Genomic DNA, 26,469 nt, shown 5'->3' with positions numbered 1-26,469 from the left:
CAGATAACAATCTCCTATAATGGCTTTGTTCTAGATAAAATTATACTCAAGTTTAAATTAAAATTTTAAGTAAAGGTAAATTTTATTCAAGAAATTAAATAAACTAACCTGGATGCGCGGTAAGAAAATATTTTATAAAATTTCGTCTCTTAATGATCGGTCTCTGAACCACGGGTCCCTAAAATGTGAGGCCTCCCACAATAGGACCGTTAAATATAAGTAGATCACTCATTTTCAATCAAATCAATCAAAAAAAATTTTAATTAAAAACAGATGATTTAACATTTATATGTATAAGGAGAATCCAAGAGAGAAATACGTTACATAGATACTAAAGATATAGAAATACTTTTCAACATTTCTTGGGAAATATAAATTCAAACATATTTTTTTACTGGCAATATCTGTAATAATTACAAGAAGTTTTGTAATACCTACTGCTATTTTATTCTAAGAATTCAATCTAATTATAATCAAAACCAAGAGGATTTATTAGAAGAAAAGAAATAAACTGTTCAAATTGCTCCTAATTTAAACTAGTTAACTAATTAGTTTTTATCGTTTTGTATTAGGCTTATGAGATTAACTGGCTGTTTCGTTACTTTATATTAAACAGATTTTAAATGGCACTATCAATCATTTTATTATATAAAGATATAAATCAGTGAAGAAAGTGCTTTTAAGTGTTTTCAACCAAATCCTATATAATTTTAATAAACATTTTGAGTAAAACTTTTATTTTAAATAACGGTAAGCAACAACTTTACTTTTAATTGTTCAAACGAAGCTTCTCAGTAATTAACCGATGGCGTAGTATTGTAAAACTGTCGTAAATTAATCAATGGTAAGTGAACTTGAGCGCATGGATGCTTCGAATTGAAATGATTCGCCATAGAAACCAACATGAAACAAAACAGAATTAAATCATAATCTGAAAAATATGTAAACTGATGAGAGATTTAAGTATGGTTAGAATCCCTCTAAATCTGGAGCGTAGATAACGAAGGAGCGGCAACGTAATGATGTTACAGCACGAGTTGTTAACTTTGGAGTATGCTTTCGATGTGATTATAAACAATTGATTCCTTGGACCAGTGAAGCAGATAACAATCTCCTGTAATGGCTTTGTTCTAGATAAAATTATACTGAAGTTTAAATTAAAATTTTAAGTAAAGGTAAATTTTATTCAAGAAATTAAATAAACTAACCTGGATGCGTGGTAAGAAAATATTTTATAAAATTTCGTCTCTTAATGATCGGTCTCTGAACCACGGGTCCCTAAAATGTGAGGCCTCCCACAATAGGACCGTTAAATATAAGTAGATCACTCATTTTCAATCAAATCAATCAAAAAAATTTTTAATTAAAAACAGATGATTTAACATTTATATGTATAAGGAGAATCCAAGAGAGAAATACGTTACATAGATACTAAAGATATAGAAATACTTTTCAACATTTCTTGGGAAATATAAATTCAAACATATTTTTTTACTAGCCATATCTGTAATAATTACAAGAAGTTTTATAATACCTACTGCTATTTTATTCTAAGGATACAATCTAATTATAATTAAAACCAAGAGAAATTATTAGAAGAAAAGAAATAAACTGTTCAAATTGCTCCTAATTTAAAATAATTCAACTAATTAGTTTTGATCGTTTTGTATTAGGGTTATGAGATTAATTGGCTGTTTCGTTACTTTATATTAAGCAGATTTTAAATGGCACTATCAATCATTTTATTATACAATGTTATAAATCAGTGAAGAAAGTGCTTTTATGTGTTTTCAACCAAATCCTATATAATTTTAATAAACATTTTGAATAACACTTTTATTTTAAATTACGTTAAGCAACAACTTTACTTTTAATTGTTTAAACGAAGCTTCTCAGTAATTAAACGAAGGGGTAGTATTGTAAAACTGTCGTAAATTAAACAACGGTAAGTGAACTTGAGCGCATGGATGCTTCGAATTGAAATGATTCGCCGTGGAAACCAACATGAATCAATGCAGAATTAAATCATAATCTGAAAAATATGTAAACTGATGAGAGATTTAAATATGGTTAGAATCCCTCTAAATCTGGAGCGTAGATAACGAAGGAGCGGCAACGTAATGATGTTACAGCACGAGTGTTAACTTTGGAGTATGCTTTCGACGTGATTATAAACAATTGATTCCTTGGTTCAGTGACGCAGATAACAATCTCCTATAAAGGCTTTGTTCTAGATAAAATCATAATTTAGTTTAAATTAAATTTTTAAGTAAAGGTAAATTTTATTCAAGAAATTAAATAAACTAACCTGGATGCGTGGTAAGAAAATATTTTATAAAATTTCGTCTCTTAATGATCGGTCTCTGAACCACGGGTCCCTAAAATGTGAGGCCTCCCACAATAGGACCGTTAAATATAAGTAGATCACTCATTTTCAATCAAATCAATCAAAAAAATTTTTAATTAAAAACAGATGATTTAACATTTATATGTATAAGGAGAATCCAAGAGAGAAATACGTTACATAGATACTAAAGATATAGAAATACTTTTCAACATTTCTTGGGAAATATAAATTCAAACATATTTTTTTACTAGCCATATCTGTAATAATTACAAGAAGTTTTATAATACCTACTGCTATTTTATTCTAAGGATACAATCTAATTATAATTAAAACCAAGAGAAATTATTAGAAGAAAAGAAATAAACTGTTCAAATTGCTCCTAATTTAAAATAATTCAACTAATTAGTTTTGATCGTTTTGTATTAGGGTTATGAGATTAATTGGCTGTTTCGTTACTTTATATTAAGCAGATTTTAAATGGCACTATCAATCATTTTATTATACAATGTTATAAATCAGTGAAGAAAGTGCTTTTATGTGTTTTCAACCAAATCCTATATAATTTTAATAAACATTTTGAATAACACTTTTATTTTAAATTACGTTAAGCAACAACTTTACTTTTAATTGTTTAAACGAAGCTTCTCAGTAATTAAACGAAGGGGTAGTATTGTAAAACTGTCGTAAATTAAACAACGGTAAGTGAACTTGAGCGCATGGATGCTTCGAATTGAAATGATTCGCCGTGGAAACCAACATGAATCAATGCAGAATTAAATCATAATCTGAAAAATATGTAAACTGATGAGAGATTTAAATATGGTTAGAATCCCTCTAAATCTGGAGCGTAGATAACGAAGGAGCGGCAACGTAATGATGTTACAGCACGAGTGTTAACTTTGGAGTATGCTTTCGACGTGATTATAAACAATTGATTCCTTGGTTCAGTGACGCAGATAACAATCTCCTATAAAGGCTTTGTTCTAGATAAAATCATAATTTAGTTTAAATTAAATTTTTAAGTAAAGGTAAATTTTATTCAAGAAATTAAATAAACTAACCTGGTTGCGTGGTAAGAAAATATATATAAAATTTCGTCTCTTAATGATCGGTCTCTGAAGTATATATATATGAAATATAAGTTTATCCCTCATTTTTGTCAGTAATAAATAGTAAATCATTATATAGAAAAGGTCCTTTCTGATGTGTTAAAACTTGTCTTCAAAGCTATTAAAGCTTAAAGTATGCCACTTTGAAAAAATGTTTGTACGGACGACATAAAACACTACATTTTCACGTATAATTTCACCGCTAATATAAATGTCTATGTTATATCGCGTAAAGGAGCATATTTAAAAATGCTGTTTCCAAGGTTTCTGCCTCACTCGGTTATGTATTATACTCATTGAGGAGAATTACTTAACCATCGATACAATCCTCAATAGCTAGGGCGGGGATCTTCCTTTAGCAGGTATTCTTACAATCGCAAACGAAAGGATTTAAAACGCAAAAACAATTGATTTTCTAAAAAATCTCTCTTATTTTATGGAAAGAAGAAGCGACTTGTAGAAAGGTGATACAAGACAACACTAAGAATTTAAATTTATTCCAAAGAAACCAAACTGCGTATGTCTACACGTCAAAGGTAACAGGTCAATTGAGAATCCCCCGGCCTACCATAGTAAAACGCATTTTTTTGACAAAATTAGTTTTTTTATTCAACATAATTCCCTTCAAGGATGATACTCCAACTTTTCTATATCATTTTTGTAATACGATTTGTTCTTTGTTTTAAAACAGTTTGGGCTATCGCCTCTTCATTCAACGAAAATTTCTTCCCAGAACAGAAAATAGTCGCTGGGGGCCAGATGTGGAGAATACGGTGGAGGAAAAAGAAATTCGAAGCCCAATTCATGTATTTTTGTTATTGTTTTCACTGACTTATGACAAAGTGCATTATTTTGGTGAAGCAGCACTTTCTTTTTCTTCAAATGCGGTCGTTTTTCTTAGATTTCGCCCTTCAAACTTCCAATAACGCTACGTAATAGTTGCTGTTGATGGTCTATCCTTTTCAAGGTAATCAGTGAAAATTATTCCATGCGCATCCCAAAATACAGACGCCATAATCTTGCCAGCTGACTCTTGCGCTTTCCCACACTTTGGGGCGGGTTCATCGTGTGCAGTCCACTCGGATGACTGTCGATTGAACTTCGAAGTGAAATGATGGAGCCATGTTTCATCCATTGTCACATATCGACGCAAAAAATCGGGTTTATTACGCTTGATCATCTTCAAACACTGCTCCGAATCATCAACTCGTCATTGTTTTTGTTTAAAAGTTGCACAGAGCTTTCTGCACCCACTTTGCACAGAGCTTTCTCATACCCAAATATTCGTGAATGATATGATGCACACGTTCAGTTGATATCTTTAGAGTGTCTGCTATTTCATTCAGTTTCAATTTACGGTCATTCAAAATCATTCAAAAAGTGGATTTTTTAAATGTTTTCGTCGGTAACAAGCTCTTTTAGGCGTTCACCGTCTGCGGTGCTCATTTCACCACGTCTAAACTTAGCATACCAATCCTTGATGTAAGTTTTTGCTTCAACTGTATTTATTTCCTTCAAAAAGCAATATTTTATCAATACGCGAATTTCCTTTTTATCGATTTTATTCACAAAAACAAAAGTTGCTTCACTCAAAATGCTATAATTCACAAACTAATGATCTGGCAACTGTCAAAATTATACAAGCCTCTTTTGAAGGTTAGGGCTAACTAAAAAATATATGGATTTAATTCAAGTAGCCCCATTTTTGTGTCAGGCCAGGGACTTTTCAATTGTCCTGTTATGTCCGTACCTATAGTTGCTGTTAATCCTAAACTGCAAGCTTCTATCTAAATTTGAACATAAACCAAACTGCCTAGACGCCTCACTTTTTGCCACCATTCAGTGGCATTATTAACATACTATCCAGTCTCATCTTCGAATACACAGTTTTCATAGTCAGTCCCATTAACAGTCGAGTCACATAAAATATATAGTTTTTTTAATGCATTGTCAGCATGGGCATCAAGGTTTTTGCTACAAATAGTGATATGCTCCTCATACAAGAAAAACCCAAATTCTGGTCCTCTGCGACCGCTAACTTTTCCAGTAGATAGTGAGAAAATGTATTTTTTCTCGATCTTTCTTATACCTGGAAAACTCACAGCAGACGATAATCCTTAATATGCAACTTGTAATTTCTACAACAACTACAACAGCTATCCTAAATAATAATAACTGACTATTGGCCTTCGAATAACTCCACTATTTACAAATTTAATAACAAGAAAATGACAACAAACAAAAAATGGCCATTAAGCTTTTTTTACTCTAAGGTAAAGAAGCTTTCGCGTAGGTTGTAAATAGGTAAAAAGCACATTTCAAGTTTCCTTGAACCCCACAAAAAAGTCGATTATTTACAAAGGCAACAACCATTTAATCTAAATATGTGAAGGGTACTTTCGGAGTTTTTTTCCTGTTTCCTGGACGATTTATTTCAGCAAAATGGTTGTAACATACAAAGATTTTTGGAAGAAAATGACAAACAACTCTGTTAAAAATGGCCACTACTTTATTCGAATTTACGCTCATTTATTTGCAACGCTTGATATTATTTTACGTCGTGGTTACGAGTCTGCTTGGGTTGTCTGGCTATTTTATGTTCCGAATATTTGTTATGGTATGCTACATTTTTTTAGATATTACGACTCTTAAATCCTGACACAAAAAATTCTTTGGTTGACGAAAAAGAAAAACAAATAACAAGTTATTTAAACACTACGTCTTTCGATATAATACGGCTTATTCTCTTACTCTAAGAAGCTAATATATTAAAAACTTAATTAATATCACTTATATCATTTAACAAATTAAATTGCTAGTGATTTAGATCACGTTTAAACTATAGAATAATACCATAACATTAAAATTATATAAATAATCTTATGGGCAACCACAAATATTGCTTAAACTTATACATGGAACGCTGCTTTTAAAGCTAATGATGTTAATGTTGCTTTGCTGAAATGTCTACTAGGTCGGCACCATGCAACGATACAGGTTTTAACTGTAATATTGAATGACATAAGAACTCTATAACTTTCAATTAAAATGTATTGGAAACTAGATTTAGTAACATATTATTTATTACTAGATATATAAGGTTGTTCGAAAAGAAATTTCGCTATTTCCTATGACCACAAATTTATATATCTCTTATAATATTATACAGCGTTAAAAAGGCAATAGTCAAAATTTATTGCACCATGAAAATGACGATTCTGAAGATAATTTTTATCTTTCGATACTGGATTTAATAAACATTAGTTTTTACTAATATGTATCTTCATTCCGTTATTCAGGGCGTGCTTAAATTCTGAAATAGGCCATCATTTAATTTTAGTTCTTGAAGAAAATAGTTAAGAAAATTGAACTTTGAAATTGAAATTGTCGGATTCCCAATAATGTTAAAGGTTATTACATTAAAAGTAAAACTTGCTTCTATAAACTGCATATTCATCAAACTGACCCGTTTATATTCTCAATTCATCAAAGAAAGTAGATTTAGTAAAGTAGCGTTCATCCTAAAGCAATGCGATCTCATGCAAATACAGTACAGGATATTTTGTAGAAGTCAGAATTTTGATAATCCACTTAGTTAAGAGATATAAAAAAAATCAGTCTTTTTTTAATGACATTTTTCCAACTGCCTTTGAGAAGTCTTCATGAAAATAAAAGTTCGTTTTTCAAGTATAGATTATAAAACCCCTTTTGCATCCTGTAACGTTTATATCATTTTCCAGGTCGTAATATGTAGACGCCAACCTGCTATTATCATTTTACTACACTGGAGAGTATGTATTCATAAAACTGATACTCACAACATGTGTATAAAATCATACGTCCTGCTGAAGTAATAATTTTAGCAGCAGCTAATTCATTTAAACATGCTAACAATGTTCTCTTAGAGCAAATAAAAACATAAATTGTCAAAACCTATTAAACACAATGAAGCGTTATACTCACGCTTGTTTTATTATAATTATTTTATTCCTGTATTGATTATTCATGAATTTATTTATATTCCTACCGCGCTGTACGCCATTATTTGGAATGTTGGAACTAGTCTGATGGATGCTATACTCCTGAAGATGACATAAATCTTTAATGGCTCTATATTATGTGCCAGCCGTATCAAGGTTGACTACTATTACTACTGACTGTTTTACTACTTGAAACTAGACTGTCTGAAGATGATATAAATAGTCATAGACTTTGGATTAGGTGCTAAGCGCGTTAAATTGATTTTCATTTTAAACCGTTTAAACTAGACCAGTAATAAAAATGATCAACCAGTACAATGAAAGTAAACATAAGTGTGAGTTATGTTCGACATATTGCTTATTGTTTGATATATGTTATATTTGTAAATCTTGATCTAATACTTAATACCATAGGGAAAAACTTTTTATCAATTGTTGTGTTTACGAAAATCATATGAGAACTCACAAAGAAATAACATTCGATCACATCACACATACATTCTCAAAAAAGTATTGGGAATTAGTAAACAAAAGTCAAAATTGTTATTACTAGGGGGAATCAAATATAAACGGTAATTTTACTATTTAGCTTAGCGCGTAATTCCGATCTAGAGGATTCGATGCTCGAGTGTTTTTTTTGATTTTTGAGGAGGGTGGAAGCTATGCATGGTAGTGCATGGTAGTCTGGGTATTAGCTATGCTTGGTTCTGTCGGAAATACAGCTATGAGTGAGCGCGAGGTATCTTCGTTTGCTGCACAATGCATCATCATAAAGCTTTTAATAAATGAAGGCGTTAAACCATCGGAAATTTTCACTCAATTGAAGGTACATAAATTGAAAGTCATCCACACCAAACGAAAAAGTTGAGGAGTATGTGCGTAATTGGCTGACAACTCGCCCTCAAACTCTTTATGAAAACCGAATAATCAAGCTTCCAAATCGGTGGCAAAAGTGTGTAGAGCACGGAGGTGAATACATTGTAAATATTAAATGTTTAGTCATAACCATGTGTATGCCATTTATCTATTTGATTCTCCCTCTTATTTAAATTATTGGAACAGCGTTTATTGGCTAAAGCTAGCCAACGCTTCGCAATCGTTACAGATTGCGACTTCAGGGCGACAGAAATGTTTGTAATCAAGTTATCATATTTAAGTAAGTGTTTAATACTAACAAAACCGAGAAGATGGTATGTCTGATTGGGTTTGTATTAGAACCTTTGTCTTTATTGAGATCATGTTAGTGTTCAATTCTCATGACCTTCTCGATGTTTCCTCTTAAAATAGTTTTGAATGGATGGATTGCTCAAATGATGAATAAATCTGTACCCATCCAATATTCCAAACCTGACTCATATCATCTCACACATCGTTGGTGTTCATTTATCCGTTTACTTATCATACTGGTGATCGATCTGTGGTGGAAATTCAACCACAATATATTAAATTAATATTTTTTTCTTATAATAGTTCCACAGCATTTTCAATATAAGATCAGAAATGTATTTAGTATATAACATTAATTGAAATAATAAATGTATCTATATTTAAAACATACTAAATAAAATATATGTAAACTATCTCACGAATACTCACTAACATTGTTTAAATGGCATTTAATGAAATCTAATTTCCATTAATATTTAATAATCAACAAAATATTAATGAGTGTAAATTGCTATGCCACTGGACATTATAACAAGGTATCTCAAGTAAGATTATTTTCAGAACTGTAGCTGTAGTCCTTATCTTTTATTGCAGGATTGTTTGTTTATTTCTTTCACTATTCGATCTCGTGCTTGCAGACCGCTCATCTTAAGTTTGTCTTTTATGGCTTTCATTTCATCTGTTGCTTTCTACTTTGTCTTATTTCCTACGTGGGAACTGTTGTTAGTACACCAACAAATGAGAAAATAGAATTCTATGAAACTATTTTAAATCTGTTAATATTCTATGCAAAATTAATTTTTACTCTTGACGCACAAATCAATGTATCTATTACCTGTAATATTCGGTTAGTGCTTTATTAAGAAATGCATTTACTAATGAAGCCTGAAATTAATTAGATGTCAATACCACAAAAAAATTACAGAAAAATCTTAACGGCCTTTAGAATTGCCTCTCTTACAATGATATACTATGTCTCCAGAACCATATCAATTAATAACAGTTCTTTCTTCTTTCTTTCTTCTTTCTTCGCCTTTTTTTCTCTTTTTTTTTTACCAGACACTAAATTAAATCAAAAGCTGATTTTGGAAATCTCAGTATCTTGGAAGCAAATAGAATTTTGTTAATCTATGTTGTGATGAAATTTTCAAATATGTCGGATTTTTCTTTCACAGCTATATATACCTTCCGATAAAGCTGGTACATTAATTTGTTATCTCTGCAAAAAATTTAAAATCTAACTTTAAGGGCCATTATTGTTCTTAATAGTTATTATCCAAACTTACCGTAAGTCTTTAATGATTCAATAGTAATAATTTAATAACTCGAAATAACCGAAAGCTTTTTTTTTATTTAATTGTTACACTGTCACTAGTCGTTTCCAACTCACCTACCATTTGTCTTTTGTATGTATTTGTTTTTGTCATAAGTTAAATCAAGGTATATAACTACAAAGACCCATCGGCCCTATCCCACTCTCTGTTGAAATAATGTTTATACATGTCACTGCTGTATTTTTAATTAACTGCACCTCACTACACTACACTACACAAGATCTGATGGTTTGATTTTTTTTTGAGTCTGTGTCCTACTCTGGTGGTATCCAAAAGTTACAATACTTCAATATTCTCATGAGAATGGAGGCTCTCTTCATGTCCCCTTGCAATTCTCTTGATTTCTTGACTGACTGTGGGTATATGAAGGTTTCAGTGGAGGTAGTCAGTCCTGTAGTATTTGGATGAGCCCACAAAACTTCTCAGAACTTCGTTCTGAAAAATTTGTATTTTGTTTATGTTACTCTTTGCAGGAAAAGCCTCCAACAGCTATAATCGCAGTATCATCAGCAAATGTAGCCATCGTAATATTCTCCATTTGTGGTATATCACAAGTGTAGAGTAGATAAAGCATTGGCCCCAGTACACTTCCTTGCGGTATACTTGCTTTAGCTTCTTTTATTGTAGAGTAAGCTTCTTCTTGTTTAACTCTAAATATTCTGGTTGTAATGTGGGGTTATAATAGTTCGGCGTGTTGTTTTGGTAACATTTTCTGTAGTTTATGAACAAGGCCTTCATGCAAAACCTTATCAAAAGCTTGTGCTACATCTAAGAAAAAGAAGCTGGCATACTTTTTACTTTCGCAGGCTTTTCCAACAACACCTGTTATTCTGTGGACCTGGTCAATTCAATCAATGGTTGAATGCTTGTTAATAAACCCAAACTGGTGTGTTGGTATTAGGTTTTTTCTCTCTATGATCGGTTTTATTCTTTTCAACAGGAGTTTTTCAAAAATCTTAGCAGCTTAGCGTGGCAGCAGTGATATAGGTCTATAGGCTTTTATTTCATTTGGATAACCGAAAGTAACACAAAATCTTCAATAATACTGCTTAAAATTAAATAACTTCGTTTAATAATGTTTTAACCACTCAGTTTTAATATCGTTTCAAATTTAAAAAGCAAACACTCACTTAATTGTAACGAACACTATCCTTTATTTTAATTTATAAATTAAAAAAACTCAACCCTAGCGAGATTCGATCCCAGTACGTTATTATCGGCAAGCTAAAGCTCTTAGCCCGAACGCCTATCTGCTGGCTAGGTTGTTCAGTATTAATATATTTTCTGTCACAGATCTGACAGCTATTCATAGCTACTTGATTTGGACATTTTCATTTTATTGGAATATATTTATTTGTAGCGAATATTACACAAATATTCTTCTTATGCTACCTGGCAACTCTTTAGGTTTTTGTCGAAATTATATTTAAAAAAGGTTCATGAACACAAATAACTCTTATATAATAATACATTAACTAATCTCGAACAATACAAATAGTGATTTATGAAATTTAAACACCACTATTTTCTTCCAGATTTTCGAAACGACAATCACGAGCTGCAGAGTTAACTAACGAATTGCCGATGTATCCTGACCCGTTCTCCGAAAACATCTGGCAACCTTTCTATGCCACTTCAAGAAGCATCGGAGGGTGAGTAAATAAGTCTTTATTAGAAGTTGATTTTTCGCCGTGATTAAGTTGATATTACGTTTCTCAGCTACCGTTTGCCCTCGGGAATATATTTTCTTGTTTTTGCTTTTATTGTATTATCGGGAATTGCTTTCCATCTGGAAGATTTATTGCTTTATAAGATCGTGTTCCTTATTTTTATATTGATTACGGGAAGATTTCGTATACCATCCTGCTATTGACGTTATTGTTTGGTTGCCCATAACCAAAAGTTATCGACAATAAGAATATCCTGTGCAATTAATAATACTATAACTTAATGATTAAAACAAATTATTTATGGGTCAATATCGGAATTTTTCATATTCTTGAATCTAGAATTCTAGAGGCATACATTTTGGTGCAGAGAGAGGTGATAGAAAGCTACAGGGGATTGACAAAATAATATGAACACTTGCTATATAGCCTATTCAAAATAACAGTGAACTTACGCTATCACAATGTCGAATGTAATGCCTATCACAATTTGTAAATTCGTTTTAAACAATACTTTCCTTCTCATTTTTTTCTAGTTAAGAAGAGATACAACGCTGTCTGATACGTTCGAATAGTAACCGAATCAGCGTAAAAAATTCGCCAAATGGTTGTCAAACCACTGAAAAGTTCTTCAAAAAATTATTGATTATAATTAGAGGTTATAAACCGGCAAACGTTGGTGCTTTGCTTGTTTTAATAAATTTTAAATCGCTGTTTATTATTACTCTGAGCAAAAATACCGAAATCATTACAAAGTCAGAGGCAGAAATAGATTGCGATCACTTACTTCCAACAGTTTAGAGACTTACAGACAGTTTAGAGACAACATTAAATGTATTTTTTTTTTATTTATTTGATATTTGCTGACCAAAACGAAAATTTTATGGATTAACAATTACAATTTACAAAAATGTTACATTATTTAGATTAGAATGTTGTTATATATCAAAGACAAAATGAGGTAAAACTCAAATTTTATGTGGCAACATTGCGACATTTTGATGTCATAAATGTAGATGACGCGAGTTCACTGTTTTATTGAACGGACTATATATACACAATATTTATTAAATCATTAAAATGTAGAGCGACCATTTGCTTTTAAAACAGCTTCAATTATTCGCGAAATAAATTCGTACAGTGTTTGAATAATTTTCAACGGAATGGAATGTTGTCCTGTTCTTGTACTAATACATCCGCCAATTGATTTAATGTTGGCGATGAAAATCTTTCTCTCCTTTCACTCCTTTCTCTCTGCTGTAAAAGTTTCCATAAGGGTTCAATTATGTTGAAGTGTGGCGAAAGTTCTGATAAGGGAAAATATTTGATGACATTTTGATGCTCCTTATACCAAGACTGAACAATTCTGATAGTGGGTATAGTGTACAGTGTTTTGCTGCAAAATACTCATCAAAGTAACTTTATCACTGAGAAGCCGATATTATTTGGCCAGTGATGTGAATGAGAGAAATAGCTGAATACCATACCATTGCCGCTCACATCATAACGGAACCTCCTCCATGCTTGACTGTCTCGATCATAGGCTTTTTTGGGGCAAACAATGTAAACAGTGATTCTTACCATACACCATTTTTTTAATCATCAAGTGTTCAGGTTTTATAACCCTTCCACAACTTCTTTCGCAGTTTACCGTTGGCTTCCGTTATAAAGAGTTTTACAGTCGTAGCTCTCCCATGAATATATTCTGTACTGAGTTCTGAGTTCTGTTGTCACTTTTGCCGTGGTAGTTTTATATAGTCTGCCTACAAACCTTTTAATATTCGTCAGTGTGTGTCAGTTAAATTTGGGTTTCACCCACTACTGCTCTTTCTCGATGATTTTTTACAATATTTGATGATACTTTGATTTGACAATACTTGTGAAATGTTAATCAATATCCGAGAGATCATACATTTACGGATAATGTAATCATATTGATCGCTTGTTTGAATCGTCACAGAACAAAGCGCATAATACACTGAAACATAATTTAAAAGACTTAGAATGTATAGTAAGCAATACCTACTTATCGCATTATCTACAGAAGTAGTATTGCCAAAATATAACAAGATATACTATATTGCATGATGTTGGATACTATTTTGGCTATTCCCTGTATATCTTGAAAATTAAAATAAAATTACAAAATCAACTTTATAAATATATAAAAATATTTAAAAAAAAAATCTAAACCAATATAGACCCAGAGGTTAATGTTAAAGTTTTATCAAAAATTCATTAGCCAAAAATCTAGTAGGTAAAAAAATAAGTATTTATTTTATTTATTTTAAGCATTTATAACAACGTACTATATATATATTTTGCACGTTGTCTATAAAACTATTTTATTTTAAAAACTTTAAACGCTTCCTTTTTGTTGTTTTATATGAATATGCATAATGTTTTAAAAAATCTGAAGTTATTTTGAAAACATAGCAATATTGAAGCCAAATATTTTAGTAAATATAGTTTTCAATAAGGGTGAGTTAACGTTGTCAAATCACTATTACAAATTACAGAAAATGTTACAAAAACAACACACCGAACTACTAAAATCGTATATTACAGCCAGAATGTTTACAGTGAAACCAGAAGGAGCTTACTCTACAATAAAAGAAGCTAAAGCAGGTGTACCACAAGGAAGTGTACTGAGGCCAATGCTTTATCTACTCAACACCTGTGATATACAACAAATGGAGAATATTACGATAGCTACATTTGCTGATGATACTGCGATTATTGCTGTCGGAGACAATAGTGAAGAAGCCACACGAAAATTAACAAGCTAGTGACAATATCAATAATTGGACACAAGCTTGGAAAATAAAAATTAACGAAAGTCAATCTGTTAATATGCAGTTCAGCTACAGTCAGACCGTACAAGTACTAACATTAAATTATACATTCATATAGCAACGCTAAATATCTCGGAATGAATCTTGATGCAAAACTTCGCTGGAAGGAACAAATAAAGAAGAAAAGAAAAAACTTTAATTGATATATAGGAAAATGTATTGACTAATTAGAAAAAAATCACAATTATCAATACATAATAAATTGCTATTATACATGTAAATACTGAAACTTATATGGACATACGGAATTCAATTATGGGGATGTTCTGCAAAGATTAACATAAACAAAATACAAATTTTTCTGAGCAAAGTCCTGAGAAGTATTGTAGGCGCACCCAAATACTATAGGACTGATTACCTACATCGAGAAGACCTTCAGATACCCACAGTCAGTCAAGAAATCAAGAGAATTGCAAGGGGGCATGAGGAAAGTCTCCATTCTCATGAGAATATTAAGTATTACAGCTTTTGGATACCACCAGAACAGGACACAAACTCAAAAGAATGACATGTATAAACATTATTTCACCAGAGCTTCGATGGACTCAGTCTCTGGTGAAATAATCTCCTTGTTATATACCTAAATTTAAGTTATCATAAAGACAAACTGTAAGTCGGAAACTACTAGTAACAATGTAATAATTAAATAATAAAAAAAACTATTGCAAATTTCCGGGTTCAGTCGAAATAAGAAAACTTTATTATCAAAAGAAATGTGTGCGGCCCTGCCAATCCTGACAAGATTCACCAGGTAACAATACATCCACCAAAAATTGATAATTGGTGCAGATTTTAAAACGGCACCCATCAAGGGCGAACACAAACAGAAATAATGATAACTGATCATTTTGGTTTTGGTGGGTTTTGGTTTTTGGTTTGAAAAATAAGGACCTGAACAATATGTAGTTTCAGCAGGACGCTACGCATATGCACTTTGGGTAGCCAGCCTAAGCCTCTTTACTTGTAGGGTATCCACTACGTCAGTCAATAATCTGAAATTCATCCAGATATGAGTTTTCTTGCTATCAACATCAACCCATCCTTATTGAAAACCCCTATACATAGTACTTAGTGGCAACTTTACTATACAGTTTTCTTCAAGGGATTTAAAAAGTACTGTATTGAACGTTCTGTTACCAATTATGTTAGAGATAATTTTATTATATATTAAATATATCAAATATAGATATTAGAATATATCGTACAAACACCTTTGAATGAATCAATCCACCAACAAGCTACTGTTTTTTAAGAAACAGATCGAATATACTTACCATTTCGCTTCGAATTTCTATAGTCTTAAACATTGTTTAACAAAAAATGTAAAGGCAAATTTAATTTATTTCAAAATATGTTTTTAAATCACAAACCAAGAATTTCTTTTTATCACATCATAGATATGCTTAATATATCTAATATAGTAAACGAATACGCGATAAATATATTAGTACGTATTTCCAAAATTAAAATTAAATTAAACTGCTTAAGCTAAAGTTAAGAGTAACACTTATACACTATACAAGTTCCTATAGGTTGATTCGTTTCAGTCTTCTGATTTTCTTCGCATTGTCCAGTATATATATAGCTTATTATAGTGTTAAATCTTGGATAGCTAGTAAATAGATTAACGTAGTATAATCTTCAGTGGTTATGTTGGGATAAGCATTATTTTGTCATCAATGGATTACTAATCGGTTTGAACTAATCTATTTAATTTTAGGTAAAGTTGAAAGTATCTTTACGACAATTATTTGAATTTGATCTGCTCTGTTCTTTTTCCAACGTGATGTTTTCTATGTAACCTACCATCGAGATGGATGCCGATGGTATATCGCTGATTATGTTTGAGTAATCGGACATCCCTAAAGTGATAAAATTAATATGTTGTCATTTCGCGGCCACGCAAAATTGACATGGACAGATGTCGAGTTATTAAGCTATATTTTCCAGCTACTATTTGTGGATCTTGTTGACTGTCACAGTAGTTTCTCTATATATCTACGCAGAGATATATCCTGACATAACAATGACTGTCGTCATAAAACATTTTAAGTACTCTTTTTCTGTTGTTGTTGGGATATCAGCAGTATAGAACTGATGTAGTGATTCCAATACACTACCCTGCTGAGAATGTCCATTCATGAAAAACTCTAATTCAATTCTTGAAGGTCCCGCAGTAACAATTGGCTGGATCTTGTGAATTAAATCCTTGTCCCAAATTCCATGCCCGTCCATATACATGTGAAACATTCAGGACTGTATATGTTATTTAATTCTAAAAAATTTTTCACTAATCATAAAATAAACTTTATTTTAAAGACTATTTCTGTTTATAAACTTCTTTGTTGCCTACAACTGAGATGTGAACGTGGTATGAAGTAAAAGCAAAAATTAGTTAAGTAGTTAAACGTAACTGTTAATAGTAAAGACGAGCGGGATCTGGTAAAAATAGCGAATGATAATGTATATAATTGTTCTATCAACATCTAGTTGAACAGTCATAAAAAAACTAGTCGAATCTTCTGACAAATAACTACGTTTTTTTATCCACAGATATTTATTTATAAGTAATAAGCAATATAATTTTTAAACAATGTTTAATACATCTCATCGTAGAAGCATTTATACTATTTTAAGCGACTTACTTAGAACAACTACAATAAAAACATGGCTAAATTGTTAATGATTATAAATGATCTTCAATTACATTTTTTACAAAAAATTTCTAAAAAAAGGAGTGCTATTTTTGGGCGAAATTTCTTAGTTAACCTGAAAATATTTCTGGCGACATAAAATGTGTTTTTTTTTCGATCTAGTAAGGATTTAGCCTGTTTCAATCTTTAAACCCTTGTCAGTGAACCAGTCGCGCGTAAAGTAGTGGAAAATTGGAGACTTGTGTGTATTTCTGTTTTTTCTTCCTTGTCATTTTGTAGTTCGACATGTCCTCGACTAGGACAGCTGTCGCTTTAAATGGCCCCACTCTATTCCCAAATACATTATTTATATACTAAAAGACTTATCATTTGTCATTTTCACGTTGCCAATAATCGATTTTTCCCTTTGTTTCAATGTTCGTACAAAAATAAATGAGCATACTTTGGTTATGAAATATTCATACTTATTGTTTAATTTCTCTTATAAATAGTACATTTTTCAATTTTTTCATTTATGCATCTCTATATATTCATCGGCTTAGCGAAATTTTTGCAGAAAACGGGTACATCTAGAGGCGTAGAATTTGGCACGATTACAGCTTATATCGAGATAGAATTTTTAGACCTATATTTTTTTTTGTGTAATATGCGCTACAAATAAATAAATCCTAATAAAACGAAATTTGCCCAAATCAAGCAACTGGGAATAGCCGTCAGATCGGTGACCCAAAATATATTAACAAATACGGTAGACCATTCATCGTTTCGGATGTACGTAAATCAATCACGGACGTGTTATTTTAAAAAATCAAAATCTGGCAGCGCTGCACCACAAAATGCCGGTAGGACATTTTGAATCGGAAGATAAATCCCTAAATATTATATTTCAAACCATATTAAAACGGAAAAGGTGTGTGATAAAACATTATTACACGAAGTTATATAATTTAAAGAAATGTTATTTAGTATTTTGTGTTACTTTCGATTACTTTCGTATTGTTACTGCTTTACAACTGCGCCTACCAAGCCGGACACCCATATTGTTGGAACTGTTAAAGAGTTATGGCAAATTTGGATAAAAAACAATTAAGAATAGTATGATGACGTAAATAATTTCGAAATCAGCTTTCAATTTAATTTGATGTCTGGTAAACAGAGAACAGCTAAAAAAATTGTTCCTGCTTAAGGACTGATAGTAATTGACCAATCTGGAGGTATGTTACATCACTGTATTAGAGATAATTCTAAAGATTTTAAGGATTTTTCTGCTATTAATTTCAGGTTTCGTTAATAAATGCATTTCTTAACAAAGCAATAACCGAATATTACAAGTAATAAATACGTTAATTTGTGCATCAAGGGTTAAAATGAATGTTGCAAAGGATATTATCAATTACAAAATAGTTTCATAGAATTTTCCTCATTTATCGGTGAGTTGTTAGTTCCCACAAAGCCATAAAAGGCACATTACAGATGAGTTATCTGCAAGGGTGAGATCGAAGGTGATATAAATAAAGAAAGATGCAATTTTATTTAAAAATTTAGGTATATAAATTATTCTTTTAATCAGCTGGTGTATTTATTATTTTTGCAATATATATTTTAGGCGAAAAATATCGATAAAAGAAAGACAATATGTCTATCAGTTAATATGAACTACACAATTTGTATAGATAAAACATATAGGTCAAATATAATAAATTATGAATTCTAACAGTAAATTTGCAAACATCTTAAATTATTGATAAACATTAAGGTATTTAAAAATTAATGCATTAAGATGCGTGACTATATGACATTTTATTGACTTGGAATTTTGTAACAATTTTGTTTATTTATATTATAGACCAGACCTTTGAAATGAATGTTAAAGTTAAATATTAATTTCAAAACTGTTTTATCCATATACTCTTTGTTTTAATATACAAACATGTATTAATTCATTTGTTATTTCATATTTATGCTAACAATAATAGGCCAATTGAAAAGTACCAGGCCTGACACATAGTTAGCCCTAACTCTCAAAAGTTAGGTGTATAAATTTGACAGCTGTCGGATCATTAATTTGTGAATTATAATAGCATTCTGAGTGAAGCAACTTTTGTTATTGTAATAAAAGTGGATAAAAATGTCGGTAAAATATTGCTTTTTGAAGGGAAAAAATACAGTTGAAGCAAAAACTTGGCTTGATGCCGAGTTTCTATACACTTCCCCAGGAAAATCAACCATCAAGTATTGGTATGCTAAGTTTAGACGTGGTGAAATGAGCACCGAAGACGGTGAACGCAGTGGATGCGCAAAAGAGGTTGTTACCGAAGAAAACGTTTAAAAAATCCACAAAATGATTTTGAATGACCGTAAATTGAAATTGAATGAACTAGCAGACACTCTAAAAATATTAACTGAACGTGTACATCATATCATTCACGAATATTTAGGTATGAGAAAGCTCTGTGCAAAGTGGGTGCCGCGCGAGCTCATTTTTGACCAAAAACAAAGATGATCAAGCGTAATAAACCCGAGTTATTGCGTCGATATGTGACAATGGATGAAACATGACTCCATCATTTCTGACTGCACATGATGAACCCGCTAAAAAGCGTGGGAAAACGCAACAGTCCGCTGGCAAGGTTATGGGCCTGTATTTTAGGATGCGCATGGAAGATTTTCATTGACTACCTTGAAAAAGCAACGACCATCAACAGCAACTATTACATAGCGTTATTGGACCGTTTGAAGGATGAAATCATCGAAAAAACTGCCGCATTTGAAGAAAAAGTAAGTGCTGCTTCATCAAGACAATGCACCGGGTCACAAGTCAGTGAAAACGATGACAAAATCCATGAATTGGGCTTCGAATTGCTTCCTTATCCTCCGTAATCTCCAGATCTGGCCCCAGCGACTATTTTTTATTCTCAAATCTCAAACAAATGCTCGCTGTGAAGACATTTTCGTCGAATGAAGAGGCGATCGCCGAAAACTGAGGTCTATTTTGAAGCAAAGGACAAATCGTACTACAAAAATGTTATCGAAAAGTTGGAGGGTCGCTATTATCGAAAATTCGAAAATAAGTGTATAAGGTATGAATTATTAGTAAAATATTATCATTTTATATCACTATTTTTATAGATTGTTATAAAACAAAATATATATTTTTGTTAAATAATATGGAAACAGAACATATTTAAATATTATACTAAAGGTAAGAATGAAACATGGTCAGGTTTGTATACGTTTTCTGTCTATTTGTTACAAGGTGTGGTAGAAATGGACGCGAGTTGTGTCGGGCTAGATTAGAACAATTGTACATGTGCAGTCCTAGCCAAAAGAAACTTGTATAGGCTTGAATGTATAGGTTTTTTACTGTCGTCTATTCAATACTCTATCAACTTTCCGGTCGATAGTACACTCTTCGCCTTCTTCGGAGCACGTTCGCCGCGCAAAATCCACGGTTTTGATTGTTTTTGGTCTCTGGTGTATACCAGTGCATCCATGTTTCGTCGACGGTCACGAAACGACACAGAAACTCCTTCGGATTGCGCTTCAACAGCCTCAAACACTGCTCTGAACTGGTCTCACGGTTGTGCTTATTGTCCGGAGTAAGCAAACGTGGCACCCATCGCCCTGACAGCTTTCTCATGCCCAAAATTTCATGCAGGATATGATCAACGCGATATTTTCTCAAAACCTACTGTCTCACTCATTTCGCGCCCTTTCAATCTGCGGTCTGCCAATACGAGATCATGGATTTTTGCCATGTTATCCTCCTTGGTAGCCGTTTTCGGGGCGTCTGGGTAGAACTGGGTATGGTGGATTTTCTGAAATCCGCAAGCACACCCTCTCCACACGTGGTTAAAACAAAACTACAAGTCGGATTCGTCTAAAATTTCGACAGCAACCGTCTACGACAATGTACTACACAATAGTATCTTTTTTATGATAGTGGCGCCATCGGGTAGTAAGGACTTATCGGCCTAACCTCGTAAATCGCCTCTAAAATATAGCAGGAAAGACTTCTAAAAGATCTAATTTATTCAACGTTTAATCCCGTTCTTCTCCCGGGTTGATATAATCTGTCATTTCTAAAACCCCGAAAGTAATATTTTTATTGATAGATTACGTTTACTCTAACATTCACCCATCATTCAACAGGCATTTTTATTTAAATAAATAGATTAAAATAAATAGCCATTCAAAATATATTTGTTTGATTATAATTTATTTATAGTTATAGATCATGTATTTTTAGATTTCCTTGGTAATAACTTGTATGATAAATATCGTTAATCAAGTTCAATTATCAAAGAAAAAAACGATAAATGTAATTATTCCTTATATATTATATGATATTCTGTTGAAGGTTACTGGTAAATAAAGACTTTATATTTTACGATCTCTTTCTGTTTCTGATTTAAATATAGATTTTTTCATTTTAACTAAATGTATTTATATGGATGTTTTATTACAATATATTTTTCATATTTTATAAACATGTTTTTCTGACAATTGGCGGAAGTTTTTATATTTTACAATGGAATAATTGAATTGAATACACAACGATTGAAAATATCAGTATACAATAAGATGGTAATACAAACAGCAGATATATATAAAGAAAGTTCAATAATTGAAGCAGTATGCGGTAGACCTTCAGTTCTAAAAAAAGAAAGAAATTTAAAGGAAGGAAATTTACTTTTCTTAAAATATTTTAAGTCTCCTTTTTGTGAATGAAGGTTTATTTGGACTGGACCTACGCTTTAATGTGCGCTCCAAACCATGGTCCTCTGCATTAAGCCTACCTATTACTTATACTACGACTGGTCAGTGACCAACTTAGGGACCATCCCAGAAGGCATTCGGTCTTATCCAGCCTGGTTACTGGCGATACTGGGATGCTTATTCCTTGTCGGATTTCCCACTGTTGCCTATAAAGACATTTGCATTTACAATCACAAACATAAAGTACATCCATGCCCCAGCAGGATTCGAACCCGCGACTGCCGCAAGAGTAGGAGAACCAACGAAGCCCGCAGAAATTTACTTGTATTGGGTTCTCTTATACATTTAGTAATTGCCGAATAGTACTATATTTTAATAGTAAATATTTTCTCCTACTTTAATAAACATTATAGACAGGATTCTTTAGTTAGAGATAATCGATGTTTCTTTGACAACCTCTGTTTAACCTGTTATTTAGCACTGATGCTAAACTACCGCGGCAAGTTGCACGATTAAGTAACGCGCCCAATTTGACTCTCCAATGACCAGAGAGTAAATAAACCGCAAGAAACATTGACATTCAGATGCAGTCTCCCGCATGTTCTCCAAATATTAACGGCAAATACTCCTACCAGGTAGATCGGTAATTACTTCCCGGTTTTCTCATACGTTATTTATGAAGGATAGTTAAAATGTATTTGTTCAAAATATTGGCCATTTGATTCTATACATTTTGCCCATTTCTCGGGCATTTTGTGAATTCCACTCCAGTCTCTTCTTTGAGCTAAACTATTTATCGAGTCACTTATTAACTTCCTTTCGGTAATGCTCAGCTAGGGTGTGCTGCATCGATGAGGAAAGTCAGACAGAGGAAAATCTCGAAGGTACGGCGGATGTGATAAAAATTTCCATTGAAGTGATTTTGACACTTCTTTGACTGGTTTTGCCGTACGATACGGCGAATTGTCATGCTGCATAATAACACCTTATCGTGTCTTTGAACGTATTTTAGACGTTTCTTAATTAATGTACTAGCGATCAATAACCGTTTTCCCAAATTTCAACAGTTCATAATATGCGTACAAATCTGGTAGCACCAAATACAGAACAAGATCTTGAGATCAAAGCAATTTGGTCATTTAATTTCGCTTGGATTTTTTAAATATATCCATTTTTCATCATCCGTTACTATTTTATGCAGAAACGAGTTCCTTTCGTATCTTGGAATTCGCATCTCATTAACGATTTTTCGATTTTATAATTGCTTGTCATATAATTTATGTGGCACCCTTCTGGCGTTCTTCTGGATCTTTCCCACCGATTGTAATTATTTACAAATTGGGACTAGACTCACGTTCTTTTCTGCCAATTGTTTGTGATTTTTTTTTGGATCTTAATTCAATAGCTCCTGCAATTCGGCATCTTCAAACATTTTCGGTCTACCAGGATGTTCTTTGTCTTGAACGTTGAATTGGCGACATATGAATGTTTCACATTTTCTCTACCAGCAAAGTATGATTTTCAGCACCAAGAAAAGTAATGCGGGTTGAAAATTCAATATTTGAAAAAAAAATTTAATGCATATCACTATTATTTTGACGATATGTAAGTTTTATAGTTGTCAGTGGAATAAAATGCCATACATATTAAATCATAGCATAGCATACATATAACTAGTGAAAAGTTCTGTTACAAAAACAGGAGAGTAATTAACGACGAGCCCGTATATCCGTTATTTTTGTAAATAAAGGTTATCATAAATTTTTTTAGAATTTTCTTTATTATTAATTTTTCTTCATCTCTTTAGTTCCACACAAGGACCCACGTTGGTTTTTATCACACTAATATTTTCAGTTGCTTTTTATTTCCATTTTACAATCACCCTAAGACATACTGGTAAAATATAATTGATTTCCCTATAAATTTTCATATTATCAATTTGCTAATATATTAATTACTCTAGTACAAAATACAATGGATTTATTTTCCTCACAATTTTTTCACAATATCGAATTAAATTGTATGAGTATTCCAAGATGTTATAAGTCTTTGCGGTTTAAAATAAAATTTTATAGGTTTGCCATGTTTGAGTGCCTTGGTGGAGGACTTTACCACTCACCATTCCACTCAAATAAACTTCTGATCTAAATATTACAAACTTTTTTTAATAGCTTTTATTGAAATAATTAAAATAATTTTGTAATTTAAACATAATAAATCAATGGTATCAGTTGCTTGACAGTATGTTTTCACTAAGGGATAATAAAATGTCAAGCAGCAAGATTGCCAACATCCGATAAACTGGACGCACCTAATAAATAGCTTCGAAACTTACCAAAATAGGATTCTTATCGTAGAAAGCGTTCATTAATCCTATAATTGGTTTTTGGAAAGAAACTCTATTAATTTTATACAATTGACAAGATACTAAAGATAAAATTATACCTGCAAAATATAACTAAATTATTGCGGGAGCATGACTACCGAACTATTTAAACTAGCTCTTGATATTGTTTTATCTGTTAATTTTAATTCATTCGAAAACTGTTTGGACTCACAGCTTGGTGGATGTAGGGGAGATATAAATAATAAATACATAGGAATAATGTTAGATATACTTGAGAAACTATATCACAGAACCTTCTACAATTTTAAGGTGCTGATATGTACAAATGTAGCAAATTCGTTGAACTATTTAAAGTTCAAGTTAAAATATTGCTCATTATATTTAACATACTATTTAGAGCTTCTATGATATCAGTGCACAATTTTCAAATATTACGTCCCATGTATTTGTAACAATATCTGATGTTAATGCAGTTTTTTTATATTTCATGTAGATCATCTTCACAAATATTCACCTAACATGTTTACTAGTGTTGGGAACTATCGACTGAAAACGACTTTCGACAGTTTAGTAACTGACTACTTTTTACTATCAACTGTTTTAGTCAACTACTCTCAATCGCTGTTTTCGGTTTGACTGATTTGAGTACTTTTTACTATCGACTGTTTCAATCGTATACTTTCAGTTACTATTTTCGAGCCTAGTAGTTTCATTCGACTGTTTTTTCAACCGACGTAAAATATTCGGCTGTATATATATGTTCACTGATTTTTCTGTCAATTAAGAACCGATTTTCAAAATTCTTTTTTAATTCGAAAGAGTGCATTTCCGAGGTAGTCCCATTGGAACCATGTGAGGATCTGATGGCGGATCCGGGGAAATCGAGGGAAATGGTGAAGTCGACGCCGAGCCCAAACAATACAAAAATAAAAACATGATTTCGTGTCATATACACAAAATTAAATCACCAACAAAATAAATGTAATTTGCTGCTCGGCACGGACTTCAAACTGATCAGTTGGTAGTAGTTTCGTAAATAAATAATCAGATTTAGGTTGGTATTAAGTTAAATTGTGTGTATATAGTAGAATATAAAATACGTGTAGTAGATAGGTTAAACAAGGTTTTTTGTTTATTTTTATTTAATTATTACAACGATTATTATGTACATATTTTATTTTAAAATGTTTTTTTCATGTTAAATATTTAAGTTTGATTATTTTTTACTTTTTAGTGAGTTCCTTAATTATTTTTTGAAGTCGGTTCAATTTTTTTGTTAAAAATAATTTATAACGTTCTGGCTTTGCCGTCATAACTGCGATCTTGAAAATAATATGCCGAATTTATGCTGACCTACTTAATTTATACTTTTATATATCATATGTATGGTTTTATGCTTTGTTTGTTGTATGATTGTAAATAACAATACAATATACATTAATATAGCAGCATTTTGAAACTCTCTTTTTCAAAATTATTTACTAATGTAATAAGATAAAAGAATAACATTTTGATTGATAAATAGAAAAATAATTTTGACTGCTTCTTGGAGACTATTAGGTCTTTTCTTATTGGCTTTTTCAAAGTCTCTCGATGTTTTTTCAAGCCTTTTGAATATTAAAACATCTTTCATTCAAATTTCAATGGATAATAATATTCTTAATAATAAAATATTCCTTATTAACGGTCAATAAAATTGTTGTACTATTTAAAAAAGGTGCAATGGTTAAATAGTTGATAAGGATTGATCGAGAGGATACAATACAAATGTTTAGTGGTCTTTATTCCATTTTACAACCAAGTCAAATATATAAAATATAAAAATAATTTCACATCGTTGAAAATTAAACTGTTATTTTGAAGCTAATAAATTACAGCAACTATATCTTTCCTTTTCTTTTCCAAAGAAGAAATATGTACATCTCCGTCGTACTTTTGGCACGGTTGAAAAAAAATTAGTAAGCACATATTAGAATGAAATGGAAATACACCATTTACTTTTATTATATTATGTCAATGGTACTTTTCGAATATTAAAATACTATTAATTATATTTGGGATAATTATTCCATTTCTTTTCGCCGACTTCCACTTGTCAGTTTAAGATTAAGAGATGAGACATGTCGAATTTTACATCGCGGAATAACGGTATGGAATGAAGTACCCACAAATATAATCCCAGATGTTGAACACGGGCGGGGAACCAGCAGCGATAATTAGAACACGATAACGAATTGCTGGCAACCCCGAGACGTTTATCTGAGATGTTACTGAAGGTAACACCGCTGCC

The 26,469-nt window shown here is 31.7% G+C and overlaps 1 protein-coding gene across 6 annotated transcripts in view; it reads left to right on the top strand.

The window, feature by feature from the left end:
• The window catches only part of LOC143197098 (uncharacterized), a 155,411-nt gene that overhangs the window by 36,717 nt on the left and 92,225 nt on the right, over positions 1–26,469 (top strand). For all 6 annotated transcript variants that reach the window (XR_013005924.1, XR_013005923.1, XR_013005925.1 and 3 more), the window contains exon 3: positions 11,473–11,589. Coding sequence is in view for 1 of the 6 variants with exons in the window: in XM_076405263.1 (XP_076261378.1) it covers positions 11,473–11,589 (117 nt within the window). In the remaining 5 variants the exon portion in view is untranslated. The remainder of the gene's footprint in view (positions 1–11,472; positions 11,590–26,469) is intronic.

Source organism: Rhynchophorus ferrugineus, unplaced genomic scaffold (genome assembly GCF_030347505.1).
Source record: "Rhynchophorus ferrugineus isolate W39M unplaced genomic scaffold, kcgeb_rfMv2 rfM5, whole genome shotgun sequence".
NCBI classification, from domain to species: Eukaryota; Metazoa; Arthropoda; class Insecta; order Coleoptera; family Curculionidae; genus Rhynchophorus; species Rhynchophorus ferrugineus.
This window is presented reverse-complemented; position numbering and strand designations above follow the sequence as displayed.